The 21,511-nt window shown below is 55.6% G+C and overlaps 1 protein-coding gene across 1 annotated transcript; it reads left to right on the top strand.

The window, feature by feature from the left end:
* Window positions 1–1,006: 1,006 nt before the first annotated feature.
* On the top strand, window positions 1,007–17,034 carry WNT2B (Wnt family member 2B). The gene is made up of 5 exons (XM_041468113.1): window positions 1,007–1,555; window positions 12,324–12,544; window positions 14,056–14,333; window positions 14,736–15,000; window positions 16,019–17,034. Exons 1-5 carry the CDS (start codon window positions 1,392–1,394, stop codon window positions 16,246–16,248), a joined length of 1,158 nt encoding a protein of 385 aa, XP_041324047.1. The 5' UTR covers window positions 1,007–1,391; the 3' UTR covers window positions 16,249–17,034.
* Window positions 17,035–21,511: the final 4,477 nt, after the last annotated feature.

Here is a 21,511-nt window from a genome sequence, read left to right as displayed (position 1 = left end):
CCTGTTTCTCTCAGGCTGGGGAAGACTCTCTCTGATCTGAACAACAGGAATAGGAAGGAAAGAGCAAAATGAGCTGAGCTGGATCGAGGGGAGGGGGTCTGGCAATTGGGAAAGGACTTTGGTGGATAATGGGCTTTACAATCCCATTAATTAATCAGGTTTATCACAAAAGTGCTGACAATGAGAGGTGACCAGAATGGCTGCTCACCTCCATGGTGTGGAAGGACCAGGCGGGGACCTGGGGAAGAGGGAACTGCCAGGCAAGGTTCACCAGCTGTCAGTCACCAGTTTTAGGGTGATGAAGGAAGGAAAGCTGAGAGCCCAGGGCAGCTCATCCACTAGCTCTCCCTGCCCCACAGCCAGAGGTGACAGAGGCAAGCAAAGAAGGGAGAACCCTCGCCAAATGAGTGCAAAGGGCTGCGTCTGAGCTTGGCCACTGACACCCGATGGCGGCTCCTGCTGTGGCCAGCACCATCCAGGGAGTGTGTGCCCACTGTGTCCCTGTCCCCCAGACCGCTGCCTGCAGCTCCGCGGGCGCCTGTGGGGTCTGCACCGCCTCGGCCCCGTGGCTGGGACCAGCGGAGCCGCCAGCTCCCGGCGAGGCGGTGTCCGAGCGCTGCCCGCTCCTGCCCGCCCCGGGGCCCCGCGGAGCGCGGCTCACCGGCGCTTCCCACCCAGCAGTGACACCTGGCGGGGGCGAGCGCGGGCCGAGCCGGCCCCGCATCCCGCATCCCGCATCCCGCATCCCGCATCCCGCATCCCGCGTCCCGCATCCCGCATCCCGCGTCCCGCGTCCCGCATCCCGCATCCTGCATCCCGCATCCCACCGCGCCGCTCAGCCCCTTCCTCCGCCGGGGCCCGACGGGGCGACCGGCGGCTCCGCGCCGCATCCCCGCGGGTGCGGGCGCGGCGCTGGGAGCGGCCCGGGGGCAGGAGCCCGGAGGGGGCAGGAGCCCGGAGGGGGCTGTCCGACGTGCCCTCGGGGAGGCGGGGGTCGGTCCGGCCGGAGCGGCGGCTCCGCGTCTCTGACTCTGCCCAATGAGAGCCCGCAGCTCGGCGGGCGCCGGCAATATTTGGCCGCGGCCCCCGCGCTCCCATCCCCAGAGCGCCCTCGCCCTCCGCGCAAGGACCTCCATGGCCCGGCCCGGCCCCGCCGCCCGCCCCGCGCCGCTCGGGGGGCCCCGCTGAGCGCCCCCAGCCCCGCGGGGAGGGACCCCCCCGCCGCCCCCCCGGCAGCATGAGCCTGGGCGCGGGGGCCCAGCCGGGGCTCGCTCAGCAGCGCGGAGCCGGCGGACGCGCCGCGGGGCCGTGACGGGCAGTGCCCCGAGGGGAGCGCGGGCAGGACCCCCTTCCCCGGTCATTTCTCCGTCTGGACCCCGCCCCGGAGAGATATGCTCAGCCCAAACCGCCTGGAAGCGTCTCCTGGGATTGCCGTGGCCCCCGGGCGTGCGGAGTGCGGAGCCTTCCCTCGGACGGCGGGCGCGGCCCCCCGGCTTTGCCTTCCCCTCGTCCTGCTGCTGCTCGCCCTGACGCCCCGCGCCGACTCCTCGTGGTGGTGAGTGAGGCCCCGCGACGGCTCCGCCGCCCCGACGGTGCCCGGGCCGGGCGGGAGCTGCGCGGGGCGCGGCCGAGGGACCGGGATGGAGATGGAGACCGGGATGGAGATGGGGATGAGAACGGGAACGGGGACAGCGGGGACGTGGATGGGGACGGGGAATACCGACTAGGGGACGGGGCAGCGCCCGACGTGCGGCCGCGGGAGCCGGCGGGACCGGCCGGGCTGTGCGGGCTCCCCGCGGCTCCACCTGCGCGGCCCCGGCCGGACCGGGCTCCCAGAGCCGAGCGGCGGAGGCGGAACCGCCCCGGGCCGGTACCGAGCCTTCCCCGCGCCCCGAAAATGCCGCCGGGACTCCTTAGGGACGGGACTTGCCGCGGGGAGCTCCGGTTCTGCCGGGGAGCAGAAGCCCATGCGCTGTGACGCCGCTGACAGCCTTCCCTCCCTGGCGAGGAGCAGGACGAGCCCCCGGCGCGGTTTGGGCAGGGGAAGGGCAGCGGCTCGGGTCCCCGATCCACCGCCGGAGCTCCCGTCCCTACGGGCTGCCGTGCTGCCCGCGCAGTTATTTACTTTGCTCCTGGAGGCGAAGAAAGTTGATGTCCCCTTTCCTTTAGATTAGATGAGGCTTTGTAAGAGACAAAAATGACGCCATAACAAAAACCCTGTGGAAATTAGTCCCGTCCTGCCCCGGTTCGTGTAACAATGAAAATTCATCTATGCAGAATGACAGTAATTAGGAAAACAAGGATCGAGAAGTTTTCCAAGTGACCCTGTGCTGTTTCAGTAGTTCAGCAACACTGGCGGAAAAAAAATAGTTGGCTGCAGTAAAGTTCTCAGTGTCCCCCACCCTACAAAAGTCCTCTCTAATCTTGTGGAAAACATCGTTTTCCATGCCAATCTCATCATCATTAACAGATCACGGTGGATGAGGCAAAACTTAATCAAATTCAACCCATCTGCCACTGAAAGAAAACGGTAGTTTCTGGGAATTCTCAGCTACCGTGGAGCGCTCTGTAAGGGGCCGGGAGCACTTAATAGTCGTGCAGATAGCACAAGTATTCGCGGTGTTTGAGAGCACGTCTGGGCGTGTGGCAGCCCTGGCCGGGCTGGCATCCCTGGAAGAGCGATTCCAGGGTGAGAAGGGCTGGTGGGAAAGCGGTGGGGCCAGGAGGGAGCGGGAGCTCAGGGCACAGGCTGCTCGGGCAGCTGGCGGCAACCAAGCACAAAAGCAACTTCTTCAAGAGACCAGAAAATGGTTTGGGGGACAAATGGCTGTTCACAGCCATGCCCAGAGGAGCTTTCCCGAAGCCTGGTCAGCTGAGGGGAACTGGAATCACTGGGAGAGAAAATGAGTCACTGCTGGGGAGTCTCAGGTTGATACAAGCACTGACCTGGCTTCCAGCTCTGCCCCAGCCCAGCAGGGCAGGTGAAGGCAGGATTGCTTCTGTGGGCAAGGTGAGGTTGCTGAAATGTGAAAGTCTGAGGAAGGAAGGAAGGAAGGGACAGTGCAGAAGTTGGAGTATTTCCATTATCACAGAGGCTGGAGAAAGAGAGTTCGTTAGAGCTGAGGAGTGGGTGCTTGGATAACACGGCTGGGAAAAAAGGAGGAGTGGAGCAGCCACAGCATCATCTGCCCAGAGATGGGCAGTTCTGGTAGCACACATGGATGCTGCCTGAAGGGTGAAAATTCCTTCTTCAGGAGGAATTAAAACCGCCCATTTCCCTTGCTGCAGCCCGCTTCTCCCCGCCACGGCTCCGCCGCGGTCTGCCCTCGTTCCGAGCGCCCGCGGCTTCCCAGCAAGCGGGAGGAAAACCAGCCACGTCTAAAGCCTCGGTAGCTGTGGCTTGTTTGGAGGAAGCTAGATTTAGCTCCCACAGCAGTTTGTGTTCTCAGCTTGCAGGCTGATCCCCGGCTGGCAGCCCAGGGGAGCTGTGCTTGTCCGGGGCTGGGCAGCCCCACGGCCCCGGGGCAGCCTTTGGACATTTTTGCCAAGCATGTTGGTCCCAAGGACCTGAAATACATGACTTTTAAAACAAAAAACAGTTAAAAATGGAATATGTTAAACTCTGAAGAGTCACACTTTCAATTGAGCCTTCTCTTCTGGAAAGCAGAACATGTGCTGGACGTGTCAGTCCTGATGAAATAGCGTGTTTAGATGAAATTGTGTTTTACTGAAAATGGTTTCAACCAGCTGTGGTTTGGGAAAAAAGTTATTCAGTGATTTGCATAGGTTTCCAAGTACATCTTTAGCACCACTGATATTACAGTAAATACATTTGGTGGTGCATCATCCTTCCTTATTTTAATTATTATTGCCAAATTCTTCTAGGGATTCACACACAATAAACTTGGGGAACTAGAGGAAATGCTTCTCATTTTCGGAGTCAACTTTTTAAGTAGTTTAATAGGAAAAATTGGGTCTCCTCTGATCACAGTACATGGAAAGGAAATATCAACCAAATGTTTCTTCTAAACAACTGCAAATTATTAATTTTCAGTGACGTCAGGCATGGCCCAACCGCTTCACACAAACGCCAGGAATGGGTGAACTTTGGCACCCAAAAGAGTGGCTGTGGGTGTGTGTGTGTGTGCGTGTGCACGTGCTCAGAGCGCGGGCAGAGGGGACAGGTTGGGGACAGCGTGGTTTTGGCCTGGGTGGTTGTGGCCGGCTCGGTGACTAACGCTGACAGCGGGGTGGCGTCGTGGCTGTGGGGAGCAGCACCCTCGCATAAACGCTGCCAGACTCCAAAGTGTTACTCAGCAACAGCAACCAGCTGAAACACAGACAGAAATTAAGGAGGAATGCAACGGGAAAATCCCTAAATCCCGTTTACACTTGCGTGCACGGGTGGGGAGAGCAGCATCGCCCGGGGACGGCGGCTGGCAGGGCTGTGCCCCGCGCCGCCAGAGCCCGTCAGGCCCCAAAAGCGGCCTCCGAAATTCCTTTGCAAAGATTGGGGAGATTAGACAAATGTTGCTTATAAACACAAACTGTGCAATAAACAAACTTGTTGTAAATAACTAAGTAGAGTTTACTCGCTGTTGAGAGCCCGGCGAGCCGTTCTGGTGTGGAAAGCCATTCTAAAATTAAAGGTTTGGTTAAAGAAGAATGTACACAAAGCCCTGCGTAGCCCCCTGCATCCCACCCTCACACATACCCACTCTCCTGCAACCCACACAGACCCCCCCAGCTCCCCAGCACACCAAATCCTTGTTAGCTAACTTGTTTATTGCTAACCACAGCCCTTGGAAACTACAAATATTTAATTTCATTTGGCATTGGAACAGATGGGAGGCATCAGGCTCCCAAAGAGATAAAACAAATCTGTGGAAGGAAGAGGATTGCAAGTTTGGGTGTGGGTTGGAGAGCGTGTGGGAGCCTGGCAACCACATGGGGCTACCCATGGAGCTGTGAGGATATGGGGGCTCCAGAGAGCTGCTGCATCCCAGGCTGTGATGCACATGTGGGGATTTTGAGGGATGACCAGTCCACAGTCAGGCAGCCATCGTGGTGAGCTCCCTTCCCTGGCCAGGGAAGGAGGAGTGTGTGTATGGGCATGGAAAACACACCACGGGCAAATCATGAAGCAGGAGTGCCCCTGGCTCCTCCGCGCCAGAGCAGCCCCTGGGCACGGCTCTGGCCAAGGGTTTGGCAAGGACACCCCACTGCGGATGGAGAAGGAGGCATTCCCACCAGGATGGGCCGTTGGCTGTGCTCCCACTGCTGTTCTTCCCCAGGATTCGCCGTGCGTTTCCACTGGGACACCGGTGCTGTCCACGGTCCGGCCGTGGCAGATGGGCACCAGGAGTGATGGAAAAATGGAGTGGATACAGGATATAGGAGAGAGGCTCATTTAAGCAGGCATCATGCTAAGGTGTGTGGGAGGGGAAATAGCATAAATAGGAATGTTTGAAATCTAGCCAAGGGAAAGCCAGCTGCATGGAGGAGCTCCTCAGCCCGCCGTGCGCCCCTCCGGGGCGCGGTGCCGCTGCTCCCCGCCGTGCCAGTCTCAGCTGGGCAGACCCACAGCAGCCCCCGGGCTTTGCTCCTAGAGGGTCTGGGGGCTGTGTGGGGGCTCCGAGGGCTGTGTGTCCGTGGCTGTGATCCCATCCTGTGCCATGGAGCGTTGCCACCGGTGCTTCTGCTGCCGAGCAAGCAGCTCATCACCCTTTCAGTCTTGGCACTGCTGCAGGCACGATACAGAATCACGGAATCACAGAATGGGCTGGAAAGGACCTTAAAGCATCTAGTCTAATTCCAGCCCCTTTGCCATGGAACAGGGGACAAAGTTCCAGGAGCAGAACTTGCCACCTCGGAGGGGAGAGGACGTGCGGCGCTCGGGACACGGAGATCTCCGGGCGCTGGCCCGGCTGTCAGTTTGTTGTTGCAGAGCACTTTGCATGGCAATAAAAGCAGGAGGTCAGTGACCAGGAAGTCTTTATCCTGAGGCGCTCTGCAGCTCGGCTGTCCGGGCAGCCATGCTGTGAAAAATAAGTTTTAAAGTAATGTCAGGCTGATGGAGAATGAACCCCGTGGCCTTTGCAGCAGCCCTGGTGTTCTTGGTTAGGGTGGATGGAACAGATGGGTTCTCTCAGTCACTCTGAGCAGTTATAATAATCCTAACTGTGCTGCTCAGTCCATTTTTCATTAGGGTCACTTTCACCTGTGGGAAATCTTTCTCAGAAAGAAATGCAGAAGGAAAAAAATTCCTTCTGCTCTTCCAAACTCATTAGCTTTTGCTATTACCAAAAGTGATTTTCAGCAGTGCCATGAGGAGACGTGTGCTGGGCCAGAGCTCGTGGAAACAGCTTCTTCTTGGAGCAGCTCACACCCAACACCCAGGATATGCCATGGAAAAGAGAATTGTACATCCAGCTCTATCACCAGAGGCTGTCTTACCTCCCCACCTTTTAGGAAAGGACTTTGAGATTTAGGGAGAAAAAAAAAATTGATTCTTAAGGGTAAAGCATATTTTTAATGAGCAATTATTTTTTATTCATGCACCAGCAACAATGTCCCTGAGGAACAGCTTTAACCCAGTGCTGACCAAAGTTTTCAGGCCTCAGTTTTCTGGTTACTGTTATGCAAGATGCCAACAGCAAAGCCTCCACATCCACCCAGGGGACAAGAGACTGCAGCACCCATCTGCTCCATCTCCCCTGGACCACAGTGTTCAGTCCTCCTCACAGAAACTGCATCCCAAAGACTGCACGGGGTGCAGGGAAACCAGAGAGGGGCTCTGAGCAGGATCTGAAGGCAGACAACTTTAAAAGAGGGATGCACAAGAAAGAGAAAGATGGTGCAGAAAATAAAAAAATGCCCCCTGCGTGGCACTGGTAGTGGCTCAGCATTATGATATTAAAAATTATTGAAGTGAGACTAAGGCTCTCAACATGCAGAGTAGTGGCTGTAAGTGAGGAAATTAGGACTATTAATCACTCAAAGGCGTTAACAATTCCAGCAGGCCAGGATGGCCCTGTTCCCAGTGGGGCTTAATAAAATACTCAGGTTTGAAATACTAAAATAATATCTCAGATGTTTATAGCACCTTGCAACCCAAAGTGCTTGGCAGTTGGCTGTAAATTGTCTGCCACAGCAGGGAGAGCAGAGGAAGGAAGGTGCAGCATCCTTGGGAAGTATGCAAAGAACTCGAGGAGGTGAAATGCTGCCAGGCATGATGGAATTTGCTCTTTAGCAGGCAAAGAGGCAGGGATGTTGGATTTGATCCCATCTGCACAAGCTGTCTCCAACAGCTGCCTACGGCTTTCCAGCCTCCCTCCAAAATTCAGATTTCATGAGGATCCAGTGGGATGGGAAGAGACCAGAAGCCCGGGTAGCTTGGCTCCCAGGCTGATCCTTCAGGACTGTCAAAGCTGTCACAGAGCAATGGGGAACTGAATCACTCTTCCCAGGGGATGAACTCCAACAGCTTCTGATGCCACCAAGAAGCCAGACCACGTTCTCTTCTCAGCCTCAGAGCTCTGAGCAGACCTCAGAAGCACAGTCTGTCCAGAACCCCTGGGGGCAACCAGGGGTAAAACTGTGGCAGTGGTTTTTGTTAAGCTGAGCTTCTATTAATCTAGTTTAAAACTGTGCCTTTAATGGTATTGGTGCAACCCACAATGGGAATTTATGGTGTTTCAAGCAGCTGTTTGAATTCAGAGCACTAAAATGTAGATTTGTCTGAGAAAGGCAATTCCAAAGATTTCCCTTTTAAAATCAAGTACTGTTCAAATAGGTTTTCCAATGCCTTATGAAATGGTGAAAAATCAAGTCTTAGCTAAAGCAGTGTCTAGTATAAATTTCATTGAAACTCAATTAGGGCACTCACTCACTTTGCAGGAGCACCTTGTTATTATGGAAGAGCAACAGGACAGTTTCTGATTCCATGTAATTTTATGAATTCCCACTAAATTAATTTCTTCCAAGCCTCATTTTCCAAGAGCCATTTCCCAGCTGATCTCTCCCAGCGAGCACATGCAGGGAGGAGCTGTTCAGAGTGAGCCGAGGGCTGGTGTGGGAAGCCCAGGAGCCGGACCCACAGCCCAGCCCAGCCGAGGAGGGGCTCGCACCGCCTGCACGCCACCGGCTCAATAGATGCGTCTGCCTCTGATTTGCATGTTTATCTTAGAAGCAATTTAGGTTTCTCCTTGTTTACAAGAGCCAAAGTCAGCAGACTCTCCAAAGAACAACAGCTTGGAAGGCAGCGCGTGACGGGTGTCTCCTGTTCCACTCGCGGACGCCGGATGAGCTCGCTGCAGCCTCTGCATGCAGCCTGCAGGCTCTGCATTCAGTCCTGCAGCCTCTGCATGCAGCCTGCAGGCTCTGCGTGCAGCCTGCAGCCTCTGCATGCAGCCTGCAGGCTCTGCATTCAGTCCTGCAGCCTCTGCATGCAGCCTGCATGCTCTGCGTGCAGCCCTGCAGCCTCTGCGTGCAGCCCTGCAGCCTCTGCATGCAGCCTGCAGGCTCTGCGTGCAGCCTGCAGCCTCTGCGTGCAGCCCTGCAGCCTCTGCATTCAGCCCTGCAGCCTCTGCATTCAGTCCTGCAGCCTCTGCGTGCAGCCTGCAGCCTCTGCATTCAGTCCTGCAGCCTCTGCGTGCAGCCCTGCAGCCTCTGAGTGCAGCCCTGCAGCCTGCAGGGACAGAGGAGGGCTTGGCCTCGCAGGTTCCAAAAGCACCTGCCCTTGAAGACAAGGTGTCCATGCTCTGCTGCTGCTGCTGCTGCCTTGTGAGCAGCAGGCAGAGGCAGCGCCGTGCCCTGCAGCACAGCCTCACACCCGGCTCCGGGGGAAGCAGGGAAATGCACCCAGCTCCAGGCTGCAGCGATGGGCAGGAGGCGACGCTGCAGCATCGTGCAGCCCAGGGTGGGCACGGGGGTTGTGCCAGCCCCTCAGCCAGGCTGGGCAAACAGCTCTGCACTTGGAAAGGGCGGTGCCAGGGCTCTGCACACCCTCAGGAGGCAGCAGCATATGGAGTCCTGGTGGGCAGGGTGGGGGATTGTTATCCCCACATGCACTTAATTATCCACTCCCTTCTTCCCTGCCTCCCAGCCCCTCCTCACTGCGGGCTCTGCCTCTCTCCTCCCAACCCCGAAGGCCAGGCCTGAGTAGCCTCCAGCATCGGGAGAAGTTATCCCTCACAGACTTTTCTGAACTCAGGGCTGGAGTTCTGTGGGGTTTTTTTTTTCAGCTATAAAAATGCTGATTACCCCAGAGTACAGCACTGCAGAAGTGTGGTACTTCCAGCAGAGTTTCATTTGTTTGAAAATGAAGTTCTGATAAGGCAGCTGGGGACTTCTCAGAACATCCATTGTCTTTCCCGTTGCAGTATTTTTAAAATGTCACAGATTTTGAGAAATAAAATTGCAAGGGATGTTTTCATCTATCCAAAACAAATGTTTGGGTTTTTTTCCCTCCCAAAACTCTGCTTGGCAGAATTTTCTGATGTTCCTCGTCTTGCTCCATTTCAGAGTAACTGAACTCTACTGGAGCATTTCTCACCAAGCTTTCGCCTTTGCCGAGACAACCACAGCCTTTCGAGGTCATGGGAGGAACTTTCCCTTTAGTTGTGTGTTAGATTTCAGTACATAAACCCTGCTGGAATGCTGTAGGTGCTGTGGTGAATGTGCTGCCACAGGCAAAGGGAGGTGCAGCCGCTGCCCCTGGCCCTTCTGGGGTGCACATGGCGAACTGCTGCTGCAGCAGTTGGTGCCCTCCACACTGCTCTCCCTCCACTTTCTCCTGCTGATAATGTTTGCTCTGATCTGGGTATTTGGCAGGAGAATTAGGGAGAAGTAATTAGCTTCCAGTGTGAAAAAGGGAGTGCCTGGTGTTTATCTTGTCTGGAGGGTTTCCCTTGATCTCGGTCTCCCAGGGGATGGTGTTAGTGCTTTATCCATCACTCTCCAGTCCTGGCAGCTCCACTGCCAGCTGCTGTGTCCCAGCCCACTCGCAGCCCACTGCTGGGCCTGGAGACCAGTGCCCCAGCCCCACAAGGTCCCTGGTGAGGTGGCCCATCACAGAACATTTCACCTTTCCCAGCTTCCCCAGCATCACTTTTCTCCAGCAAAGAGGAGCTTTGGCTACTTCTGAACCTCCATTGTGCAACCTCCCAGCATCTCATCACTCCTGGCCAGCACAGGCAGGGGTAAGCCAGCCACCCCCATCCTTGCTGGGCAGAACCAATTTAGGGCTGGGGACCTGACCATGCATCCTGGAAGGAATTCTGCAGCCCCACTCAATGTCACCGTGCCACCATGCACGTGGGATGCTCCTCTGCCCTGACCCCATGGGAAGGGGCTGCTCTGAGTCTGGCACGAGCAAGGCAGTGAAACATCTGCAGCTGGCAGTGCTCGAGGAGCTCCTGTTGGCTTTTCTTTCCTAAACAGCTTCTGCCACTTCCCTGTTCCTCTGCCCCAGCATGAAAGGCTGGAGAGCATGCCTGTGACAATAATGCTCACTGCCCCTTGGAGTCTGGGCTTGCAGAGCCATGGGGAGCTGGGTTTATTATCCTCAGCTCCAGCCCGAGATGACCTTGTGCTTCTGCCAGCATTTAAACAAAATATTTTAAAAGAGGGAGCAGATCCCATTGCTTTGTGTGCTCGCAGGGCTTTCCTGAGCCTGGGAGCTCTCTCTGGGGTGGATAGAACTGAGAGAACATGTCCAGAGACAGACAATGAAATATTATCCAAGCTTATTGCTTTTTATTATTATTGAAGGATGGTTTTTGCTTCCAGTCTGGGGGTTAGAAAAAATCTGAATACCACCCAAACCTCATCCCTTCCAGCCAGAATCCCAGCTCTGTGCTCTGCAGCAAAAGTCATCCTCAAGCACAAGCAGCCAGAGGGGTGAGCGGGTGGTGCAGGGGGAGCCGACTGGGATGGAAAATTCCACATTGCTGCCATTGTCCGGGACGGGGAGAGTGCGGGGCAGCGCTCAGGTCCCTCCCCTCCCCCGTGGCTGTGGAAAGCTGCCCATGGGCTCAGCCGGGCTCTGGCAGGCTGCTCTCTGTGCCTTGTCTGTCTGCTCCGGGTTCCTGCTGCAGGGAGGGACCAGGACACAGGTGGGATGCAGGCAGGACAGGGGCCACAGCTTGGTTCTGCCAGTTACGGAGCTTCAGGGCACGGGAGTAAATGTTCAGGAGATGCACAGAGAGAAATCAACAGCTCGGGGATAGCAGCGTGGGTGGGGAGTGCAGCACCAAGCTGTGCAGCCTGCTCCTCTTCCTCCCTCACCTGCGCATGCCACGGGAGGCTGTGCCATGGACATTCCTGACAAATGCAGGCAGGAGGAAGGGCAGAGCCTGCACGAGCCACACTGGGCTCAGCTGGGCTCCATCCTGCTGTGCTCAGCAGGGCTGGGATGTTGGGGAGAGGGTGGGAGGGAGGTTTTGCACATCAGCAAGTTTCTCTGCTGCTGCCCCAGGAGCTGACACAGGCCAGGCTTACGGGAGACATCCCGTGACTCACAGTGCCCAGAGCTGACTGTCTGCCGGGGGACATGGGCTCCACAGATGCCCTGCTCCTTCCTGCAGTGATGCACACACTGAGAAGAGCTCTGCCTGCTCCTGGCTCATGCATTTTGGGGTTATTTTATTAATCAGACTGTGATGATTAAACAGGCTGTGCCCTGTCCCTGTGCCCTGCCTGTCTGAACCACAGCCCCAGGCAGGTGTTGACACGTGCCTCCCAGCTCACCCGTGCCAAGGGGATGCTGCAAGGGGGACATTTCTGTGTAGAGACACTTGGGGCAGAGCCTGGAGCAGCTCTGACACAGCTAGAAAGGAAAGAGGGAAACTAGGCTTCAATATAAGACCCAGCAAGCAGAGTGAGGACCTGGAGTCCCTTGGTTTGTTCAGCTGGAGGAGACTGAGGTCAGACCTCACTGGGGTCTGCAACCTCCTCCTCAGGGGTAGTGGAGAGGCAGCTCTGGTCTCTGCTGTCGGTGACCAGGGACAGGAACCAAGGCAACGCCTGGAGCTGTGTCAGGGGAGGCTTAGGCTGGATATCAGGAAAAGGTTCTTCTTCCAGAAGGTGGTCGGGCACTGAACAGGCTCCCCAGGGCAGTGGTCATGGCCCCACGGCTGCCAGAGCTCAAGAAGTGTTTAGCCAATACTCTCAATCGCAGGGTGGGATTTTGGGGGTGTCCTGTGCAGGGCCAGGAGTTGCACTGGATGGTCCTTGTGGGCCCCATCCCACTCAGGATACCCAGTGATTGTGTGACTCCCCTCTGCAGGCAGGCAGTGACGTGGCACCGCTCTCTCTCGCAGGTACATCGGGGCACTGGGCGCCAGGGTGATCTGTGACAACATCCCCGGGCTGGTGAACAAGCAGCGACAGCTCTGCCAGAGGTACCCTGACATCATGCAGTCGGTTGGGGAGGGAGCCAAGGAGTGGATCCGGGAGTGCCAGCACCAATTCCGGCACCACCGCTGGAACTGCAGCACCCTGGACCGCGACCACACCGTCTTCGGCCGGGTCATGCTGCGAAGTAGGTCCTGCCCTGTCCCCTTCCCACCACCATGGGACTTGTCTTCCTGGAGAGTCTCTCCTGCCCTGGGCTGCCATGCCCGGTGGCTTGGATTACTCCCTGAGGAGAGCTTTGCCTTTCCTTGTAAATTAATCAAGTAGTAATGGGAGCAGAGCGCTGCGTTTGGAATAGCTGCACCAGATGAGATGGAGCAGGGGGAGCACTGGGGGAGAAGGGGGAAGGAGGAGACACCTCCGGAGAACAGGCGCATATGTAAACAGTAATGGGATATATAAATATTTGGAGAGCGGGGTTGGCCAGGACTCAGCAATTCACGTGGGAACTGGCTGTTCCCTCGCATGGCAAGGGAGGCAAGGCACAGATGCAGCTCCAGTCCCTGCTCCGGGCTCTGAGGCAGAGGAGGACCACGGCTGCAGGGCAGGTGCCAGCCCTGCACCAAGGACTGGGCATGGCCCTGCCCGGGAGAGACCTTCCCGCTCCAGGTGAGGGACAGACACAACACAAGCAGGGATGCACCCAAGAGATGCACCCAAGGAGCAGAGAGGAAAGGCACGGTGGGGACAGGGGTGGGGTGGTTCCAGAGCAGGAGCAGCATCGTGGCTCCAGCTGCCCCGGGAGTGCTCTGGGAGCAAACAGGCCCTGGGAGCCGGCGCGAGCCCTGGCACGGGCAGCAGCCCTGCAGCACAGATGCTGCTGCATCCCATGACGTGCCGGGAGCATCCAGCCATGTGGCCTCCAAATCAAAAGCGGCTGGAAGAGCCTTTCCACTCGCAGCTCGTATGGAGGACACGTGAGTGCCACAGAAGGAGCCGGTGAGTGGGGGGCTTGCTCCTAGCTGGCGGGGGGATGGGGCAGCTGCCCGTGGGGTGGACAAGCAGCAGAGCCACGAGCCAGATGCCCGACCCGACTGGAGGAAGGGGACTGGAATGCCGAATGCAGCATTTACCCCACCATGCTGCAGCCTGCCTGCTCAGTCTCTCTGTTCCCATCACGGCACCTTTTCTCCTGCTTGCATCCTCTCCTGGCAAAGGATGGGGAATGATGAAAGCTCCTTGCCACAGCCCCATCCTGCGAGGCCCAAAGAGAGCTCTGCTGCCTTTGAAGTTGCTTTCAAAGGCTCTCGAAATGAAGACTAACATGGTTTTGATTTGCAGCTTCTTTTACAGCATTATAAAACCAGCTGCGAACTTGAACCAGAGACACAAAATCGCAGGCAGCAAGCTGTGCAGAGCCGGGGCTGGGGCTGGCTCCGCTCAGCGCCGGGAGGGAGGGCAGCAGCCCTGGCCCTGGCTGCTCTCGCCACCCGTGGGCATGTACCCTGAGCCTTGCAATTAGTCTGAAGGGCTCCAGGGCAGCCGAGGCTGGACACTGTGGTCAGCAGAGACAGCTGGGCTTGGCTTATCCCCTTACAGGATGGTCTCGCTCCCCAAGGCCTGGTTCTTCATGGGCTGCAGGCACTGGGCACAGCCTGGCACGCTCACTCCCCATTCCTGTTTCTCTCCCCGTGGCAGGCAGCAGGGAGGCCGCCTTCGTCTACGCCATCTCCTCGGCCGGGGTGGTCTATGCCATCACGCGGGCCTGCAGCCAAGGGGACCTCAAGGTCTGCAGCTGTGACCCGCTCAAGAGGGGCCGCTCCAAGGACGAGCGCGGGGAGTTCGACTGGGGCGGCTGCAGCGACAACATCAACTACGGGATCCGCTTTGCCAAAGCCTTCGTGGATGCCAAGGAGAAAAAAGTGAAGGACGCCCGGGCGCTGATGAACCTGCACAACAACCGCTGCGGGAGGATGGTGAGTGCAGCCCCTGCAGCAGAGCCCAGTGCTCGCCTGCCCCTCTGGGACCTTCTGGAGGGGACTGGGCCACAACAAGCCAGAACAGCTTGGCCAGAGAAACGGAACCTCGGGCATCTTTCGGAGGGCAGTTCCTGCCGTGGTGAGGCTGGATGCTGCCCTGCCTTCCCAGAGCTCCGCTGCATGCCTTGCCCTAGGGAATGGCAGGACCTGCTCACCTTTGCCTCCTGTGTCCTTGCTGATGCTGGCATCGGTGACCTCCATACACAGCCCCTGTCTCCCATTAGGAGCCCAATCCCACACAGCCAAGGGCTCACAAGCTGCACCAGGAATGAGTAGACACTGCTGCAGTGTCTGGTGCCCAGGGTGACCACTGGTCCTTACCCATCTCTCTCCCCACAGGCTGTGAAGCGCTTCCTGAAGCTGGAGTGCAAATGCCACGGGGTCAGCGGCTCCTGCACACTAAGGACTTGTTGGCTGGCAATGTCAGATTTTCGAAAAACAGGGGATTACCTAAGGAAGAAATACAATGGGGCCATCCAGGTGACAATGAATCAGGATGGCACTGGCTTCACAGTAGCCAACAAGAACTTCAGGAAGCCCACAAAAACAGATCTGGTGTATTTTGAGAACTCACCTGATTACTGCGTGATGGACAAGTCAGCAGGTAAAAGCTGGAGCTCCAGCCATTACCCAAAGCATCTCTTCCTCCCTTCCCAACAGACCAGCAGTCCCAGCTAGCCCAGCATGGGGGCTCAGCTCCCCCACTCAACCCCAGTCCTTGGAGAGGGAGTTACCCAGACCCAAGAGTCCCCGCAGCATCCCAGACCTGCACAGGCAGGACTGTGTTTGTCCAAAATCCCCAGGCTTTACACTAAGGCCCAAACCCCTCAAGGTTTTGGTCACCACAGAAGTGGAATGTATCCTCAGGGCCCATCTTCTGCAGAGCAAAGCTCCCTTGAACAGGCAACAAAGAGCCTGTTCCATGCACAGGCTGCTCCTCTGAACACAGCCCAAGGTTGGGATGAGAACGGGGAAGAGGCATCAGGGCTGCTGGACTCCAGCAGAGATGATCAATTTTTTCTCAGCCTGGAGCATTCCCAGTTTACTTTGCAGCAGCCATGGGAGTTCAGTGGGGAGCACACGACCCTGCCATCCTCAGCCTAAGCAGAGAGGGCATTCTGAGCTTTGCCAGCTGCAAAACCTGGCTCGGTGGGCACACACTGCTCCAGGGGTTCCCCAAGGCACAGAGGGGCTGGAGAGCCCATCCCTGTCTCCTGCCACTCTTATGCTCTGGCAGCAGCAAACACAGGCTCTAGCAGTGGGCATGGGAAGGGGGCCATGCAGATTGCCATAGAAACCCAGAAGGTTTTGGGTTGGAAGGGATGTGAAAGACCATCTCATTCCCACCCTCCATCATAAGGGACTTGAGACACCAGAGCTGCATCCCTGGCCAGGCTTGTGGCATCCCATGTCCATAAAGCACAGCAAGTGCAGGCTTCGAAGCGGTGCCTTTGGAGACCCCCCTGCAGCACGTGCTGTGACAGAACAAGGCTTTCCCCAGCGCAGCAGTCGCACCCACGGTCCCCACTGCAGCTGGAGACGCGCGGTCTCACCAGTAACCCCTGCGGGCGGGCGGTGGGGAAGGGAGGAGGCCGGGCTGACGCGCTCCCGCTTCCCCGCAGGCTCCCTGGGCACGGCCGGCCGCGTGTGCAGCAAGGCGTCCCGCGGGACGGACGGCTGCGAGGTGATGTGCTGCGGGCGCGGCTACGACACCACGCGCGTCACCCGCGTCACCAAGTGCGAGTGCAAGTTCCACTGGTGCTGCGCTGTGCGCTGCAAGGAGTGCGAGGACACTGTGGATGTGCACACGTGTAAAGCACCCAAACGGGCCGAGTGGTTGGACCAGACCTGATGAGACAGGAGCACTGAGGGAAGAAGCCACTGCCACCCCCCCTTGCAATTTTTTTTAAACCCCCGTGCCCTGAGGGCCACGATGTTCTGGGAGCTGTAGTTCAACTGCATGGCTTTTATTTAATTAATTCTACAAAGCACTAAGGAAAGGACTACAGTTCCCAGGAGGTACTGTGGGCCCTTCGATGTGCTCAGCAAAACTAATCCCCGACCTAGCAGGAGGCTGTGATCCTTGCTTAAACTGTGAACCTGCAAAGGTTCTCTCGGCAAAGGGATGGTGCAACCAACAGAGACTCGGAGGACTGACTGTCGGGACGTGATGGCTGAGGAACCCTGCACCTCCCCAGAGAATCTACCTTACAGTAAAGCTTCACCAGCAAAAAACACTAGTTCAAAATAATCCACTCTTGCAAAAGCATTCTTGCTGTTTCTTTTTTGCAAGGCCAGAGGAAGGGTGTTGTGAATCCGTAAGACAGTTCCATGATAGCTGTGTTTCCCTCGAGCAGACCTGACACATCACTAACCCTACTGAGCAAGAGGCTTGTCCCTGTGTCCCCAGCACAGGGAACAAGTGGAGCTGTAACGTGGAACTGAACCCTGAAGGACTGCACAGAGACAAAGGCCACCTCTAGGTGCTGGTGGACACACGGGGCTTGAGAGAGCAAATGAGACCTGTGAACTTACTGGTAGGTTCTGAAGTCAACGATACAACAGCATCTCTGTACAACTCACGTGTATGTTGTGTATACTGCTTATTATTTTAAGTCAAAATTCATTATAAACCTGTACCAGAAAATTATGTCCTTTGCTTTCTGAATTCCTACACCCTCAGTTGGGCACATCCCCAGAGCAGGAACCAGCCCAGAGCGTTTCTCTTCCCCCCTGTCTGCAGCTCCTGCTGTCCCAAAGCTTCCTACAGAGCTGAGCATCCAAAGCCCCAGGGGAATCCTTTCTCAGCAGGATCACACTCCAGGACATGTGGATGCCCCATCCCCAAAACTGCTCAAGGCCAGGTTGGACAGGGCTTGGACCAACCTGGTCAAGTGGAAGGTGTCCCTGCCCATGGCACAGGACAGAACAAGAAAGGTTTTAAAGTCCTGTACCACTCAAACCATTCCATGGCTCTGAAGCACAGGAGATGCTAAATAAACTTACAACTCTTTCCCATTAAAAAAACCCCAAACACTCAAGACATAATCAACTAAAATCGAAGCTGATAAGAGGAGGGGAAGGCAGCTGCAGACCTGCTGGTAGGTAGTTACAGGGACCACCCCTCATCTCTACAGATTTCCTCTTTTCTCCACCAATTTGAGCAAGCAGACATTGCAACAATGCTTTACTTGGTGTACAAATATTTTATAGAGTCTGGTCCAAAGGTCCCAATCCACACAAACAAATGCAATGTATAACAGTTGAACCTGGAAACTCAACTAACCCAGGTAAAAAAGAAAAATTATCTTAATCATTGCAATTCCTGAGGCTGAGAGTGCTCCTGCAGTTCCCCCACCAGAGTTAGGCTGCACATTGCCCCAGGCAGGCTGTGCCTCCTCCCTGAGCCAGAAAAATGGGGTTTATTTTCCCAACACTCCTCAGCATTGTGCTGATGGGCAAGTAAGGACGTTTCACATAGGGGAAGTTTTCATGGAAGTTCCAAACTTATAACAATAAGAAAGGCCAAGTCAACAGGGACATTTATCTGCAAATATTTCTTGCTGGGGTCTGCTTTCCTGCTGCCAGAGGTCTCTGAGGAGCTGGGGTTTTCTCCTGGAAGCAGTGAGATGTGTGGGCAAGAGGGGCTGAGCAAGAGCAAAGTCTGAAGGGAGGTCAAAGGAACAGGATGGGATTAAGGCAAAGAAGATTATGCTGCTCCTAAGCCACCCATGGGCTACTGCACCAAGAGCATCTGTGAACAGGGGTTTTACTCAATGGCCCTAGGAAATAATAGTTTAAGTGGGGAGAGAAATCCACTTTGAAACCGGTTTTGATGAGGGAACTGCTCAAAGAATTAAAAGATCCTGCCATGGGCTAGATTAAGCACCTTCCTCCATGCCAAACCCCCAAGAGTGCTCATGCAGAAAAAGAACCTTCAGCAGAGCTGCTGCAAAGCCACAGCCAAGCCAAAAGGTGACATTTTAATGGAGATCTTAAGAGAATTACAGGACCACCCCACTGCCTAGATGTTTCTTACAGAATTAAACCAATTCCTGACAGCACAAGAGGGTTGTGCAGCACCTTCCCTCCTCTTGCATTGGAGCTGTTTACCCAGGAGTCTTCTGGTCTCCCCCCAGGCCCTTCCAAGACCCTCTGGATTTCAGGGAGAGACAATTTTCCCATCCTGGCTGTACTGAGGAATGCTGGCAGGTGAGCAGGAGGTCTGAGGCAGGCCAGAGGCATCCCGAGCCAGCGCAGCATCCGTCAGCATAGGCTAATCAACCGGGAAGAGCCTCTCATTTATCTTCATTACCGCTCCACCTACTCTCAATTTACGACAGACTTGAAAAAAATGCTGCCCCCTCAGCCATCAATCCAAGCCTCCCTCCCAGAGCAGGACACACTCCCTGGGCTGGGAGGGACCCAGTGCCTGGGGACCCGGGGTCAGCCATCAACAAACACTTCTTCTTTTGCAGAGGACCCCTGGGGGGTGTCTGTAGGAGATCTGTGGGCCAGCTTGATGAATGACACCTTAATCAATGGCTGCTGCCTAAATATATCCTCCTCTTGAATGCAGAGGTTCATATTTTAAAACAAAGAGGGAAACTCCTGAGGCCAGGTTGTCTTAGGTTTATTGGCTTGCCCCCTTTCTTGTTTCATCACTGAGATGCTGAAATTGGATGCCTCCAGTGCTCTGTAGAGTAACCACAGCTGAGACAGGAAACCTCCCTAGTCCTGCCAGGTCCACCTGTGCAGCTGCATTCCTCTGTCACAGCAGTAAATAAGAGGAGTAGAAATACTTGGAATCAAGTGCAAGTGCTACAGAAGTACCTGGAGAAGAAGTCATGGGACAGCCCACCGAGCTCAAGTCCACCTGACAGAAGAAGTGACAGTTTCTTCTGCAAAGGACTATGCAAGGCTACACTCGTTTATTAACGAGCAATTAGCAGAAAACCACACAAGTGGAACAGAAATACACCAGTCAGCCAGAACAAACTCCCAGTGCTTGTACAAGACAAGGTCCCACTGTGGGCTAAAGGAAACTCAGACTGGTCAGTGCCCCACTGCAGATGAGCCCCACGGAAGCCCCCCTTAGCACACTCATCCTTGGCAAGCAGCTGTTCTCCATCTCTCATTTCTGAAGGCTATGGTCTCATCAGGGAACACTCAGTCCTCCTCACAAACCTCTCGGAAGTAATCTGCCTAAAACGTGGAGGGAGCCTTTTATGCAAGTTTATCTTCGAATTATCTTCCAGTCAAAAGCATGGCTGCACTCAAGGACAAGGTGCAGAATTAATTCCTTATGAGCTTGTGAATATATCACCTTCCCTGAAGCAGCTGGACAGGACACACAGGAGGCAGAAGGCATTGGAAACATGGAATCATGTGCAGGGCCAGGAATTGGACTTGACGTCCAAATGTTCCTTCTGGGTCTCTTCCACAGTCCAGGAGATTCTGTGATTCTGATTTTCTCCATGTGGGTGAGAACAGGCCTTAGCCCAGGTGACACCACCATTTTTTGAGATGGAGGTAACAGCAAGATCTGTAAATTCTTGAGCTCAGCAATGCAGGTGAACACAGTGCCAAGCCACATCCCAATCCCGACACCCCCCTGTCTCCCCATGGGCCTTTTCTGTTCTCCAGTGGGTTCCTAAAGGCACAGAAGGCTTTGCTCAGGTACCTGTGACCAGTGTAATCCATGGGGGATTACAAACCTGCCATGAGAGACCCAGCCCACAGCATTTGGACTGACATTCACACAGCTTGTCAAGCTTTCACATCCCAAATTCCCGAAGCCGAGTCACGGAGGGCTGCTCCAGCTAGCAGCAGGGGGGTCACTGCTCTGGAATCACAGCCGGTGAGTCAAGGCAGGAGAATGCAATAGTCACACACTGTGTCACTGTTTTATAACTGATGAAAGCCCACAGCCAAATTAGCAAAGAAATCAACAGGTTGTTATGAGAAGGGTCCAGCCGATGAGGCTGCACTGTGATTGCACAACTCAATGCATCCAGAGCAAAAGGAAAATGTTGCTGGCCATAAAAAACCAAATATCCCAAGGGAGGAACAGGCTCATCGTGTGGATGCACCCTCAGCGATGCCGTAAGCAAGGGTGTGTTATCTGCTCTCCCCAATGACCAGACTCATTGAAGGTCCCACCAAAGAGCACAGAACAGCAGTGGAGGCTGGAAATGAGGGAAATTCCAAGCACATGAGCAGCATCCCTGATCACAGTCCTGTCCCTGCAGTAAGGGCTGGGGCGTGCAGAGCACACCCTGCCAAGGAGGCTCCAGACAGGGAGGAGGCAGCCAGGAGACAGAGCTGGAAACTCAAGCTGCCTTTACTCTTTATCCACCTTTACTGTAAGATGGGTGAATTCAGAGCACAGGACACTGAACACAGAAGCCCACTGTGATTGCTGCTGTCATCCTGACTGATCTGTAGATATTTTTCCCAAAAGCAGGTGACAACAGCTCACACATCACCTCTGCAGCCATCCTAATTAAATGCAGACAAGAGGAGTCTGCCCCTTTTAACAGCAAAATAAGGCAAGCTAGGCACTGCTCAGAAGCTGGCAGAGTAGGAATGCTGGAGAAGAGGTTTAGACAGGCTATCAGGAAAAGGTTCTTCCCCCAGAGGGTGGTCAGGCACTGAACAGGCTCACCAGGGAATGGCCATGGCCCCTTGGCTGCCAGAGCTCCAGGAGCCTTTGGACAACACTCTCAGGCACAGGGGGATTGCAGGGGTGTCCTGTGCACGGCCAGGAGCCGGAGCTGACCTCTGCAGGTGCCTTCAGCTGCGGGTATCCCGTGACTCCATGAACCCCTGTGCCAAGAGCACAGCACAGGTCACAGGTGCTCCTGGCCTGCACAGCTGGGCCCACCCAGACACCTCAGCACAGCCCCACTGCTCCCAGCCACACACCCCAAACATCAGTGCCTGGGAGGTGCTGCTCCCCTCACTGTCTCCCCTCTGAGCAGGGGGAAGGGCAACGTTAATTTATGTCTGGCCTAGCCCCATACATACATCTCCTTTCCCTAAGGGAGTCTGCTCTCATATTTAACCTCTTCATTCTGCTGGCACTGGAGGTGGATGATGCAGCTTGTGGAGAG

The sequence above is a fragment of the Pyrgilauda ruficollis genome, unplaced genomic scaffold, assembly GCF_017590135.1.
Source record: "Pyrgilauda ruficollis isolate IOZ18807 unplaced genomic scaffold, ASM1759013v1 scaffold100, whole genome shotgun sequence".
NCBI lineage: Eukaryota > Metazoa > Chordata > Aves > Passeriformes > Passeridae > Pyrgilauda > Pyrgilauda ruficollis.
Note: the sequence above shows the minus strand (reverse complement) of the source record. Positions and strands in the feature narration are given on the sequence as shown.

What these genes read in the sequence shown, in the direction of transcription:
- WNT2B (XM_041468113.1), top strand. Translation starts at nt 1,392, where the DNA reads ATGCTCAGCCCAAACCGCCTGGAAGCGTCTCCTGGGATTGCCGTGGCC. An exon ending in CGCGCCGACTCCTCGTGGTG is followed by an intron (nt 1,556 to 12,323) that starts GTGAGTGAGGCC and finishes TCTCTCTCGCAG; the next exon opens with GTACATCGGGGCACTGGGCG. An exon ending in CGTGATGGACAAGTCAGCAG is followed by an intron (nt 15,001 to 16,018) that starts GTAAAAGCTGGA and finishes GCTTCCCCGCAG; the next exon opens with GCTCCCTGGGCACGGCCGGC.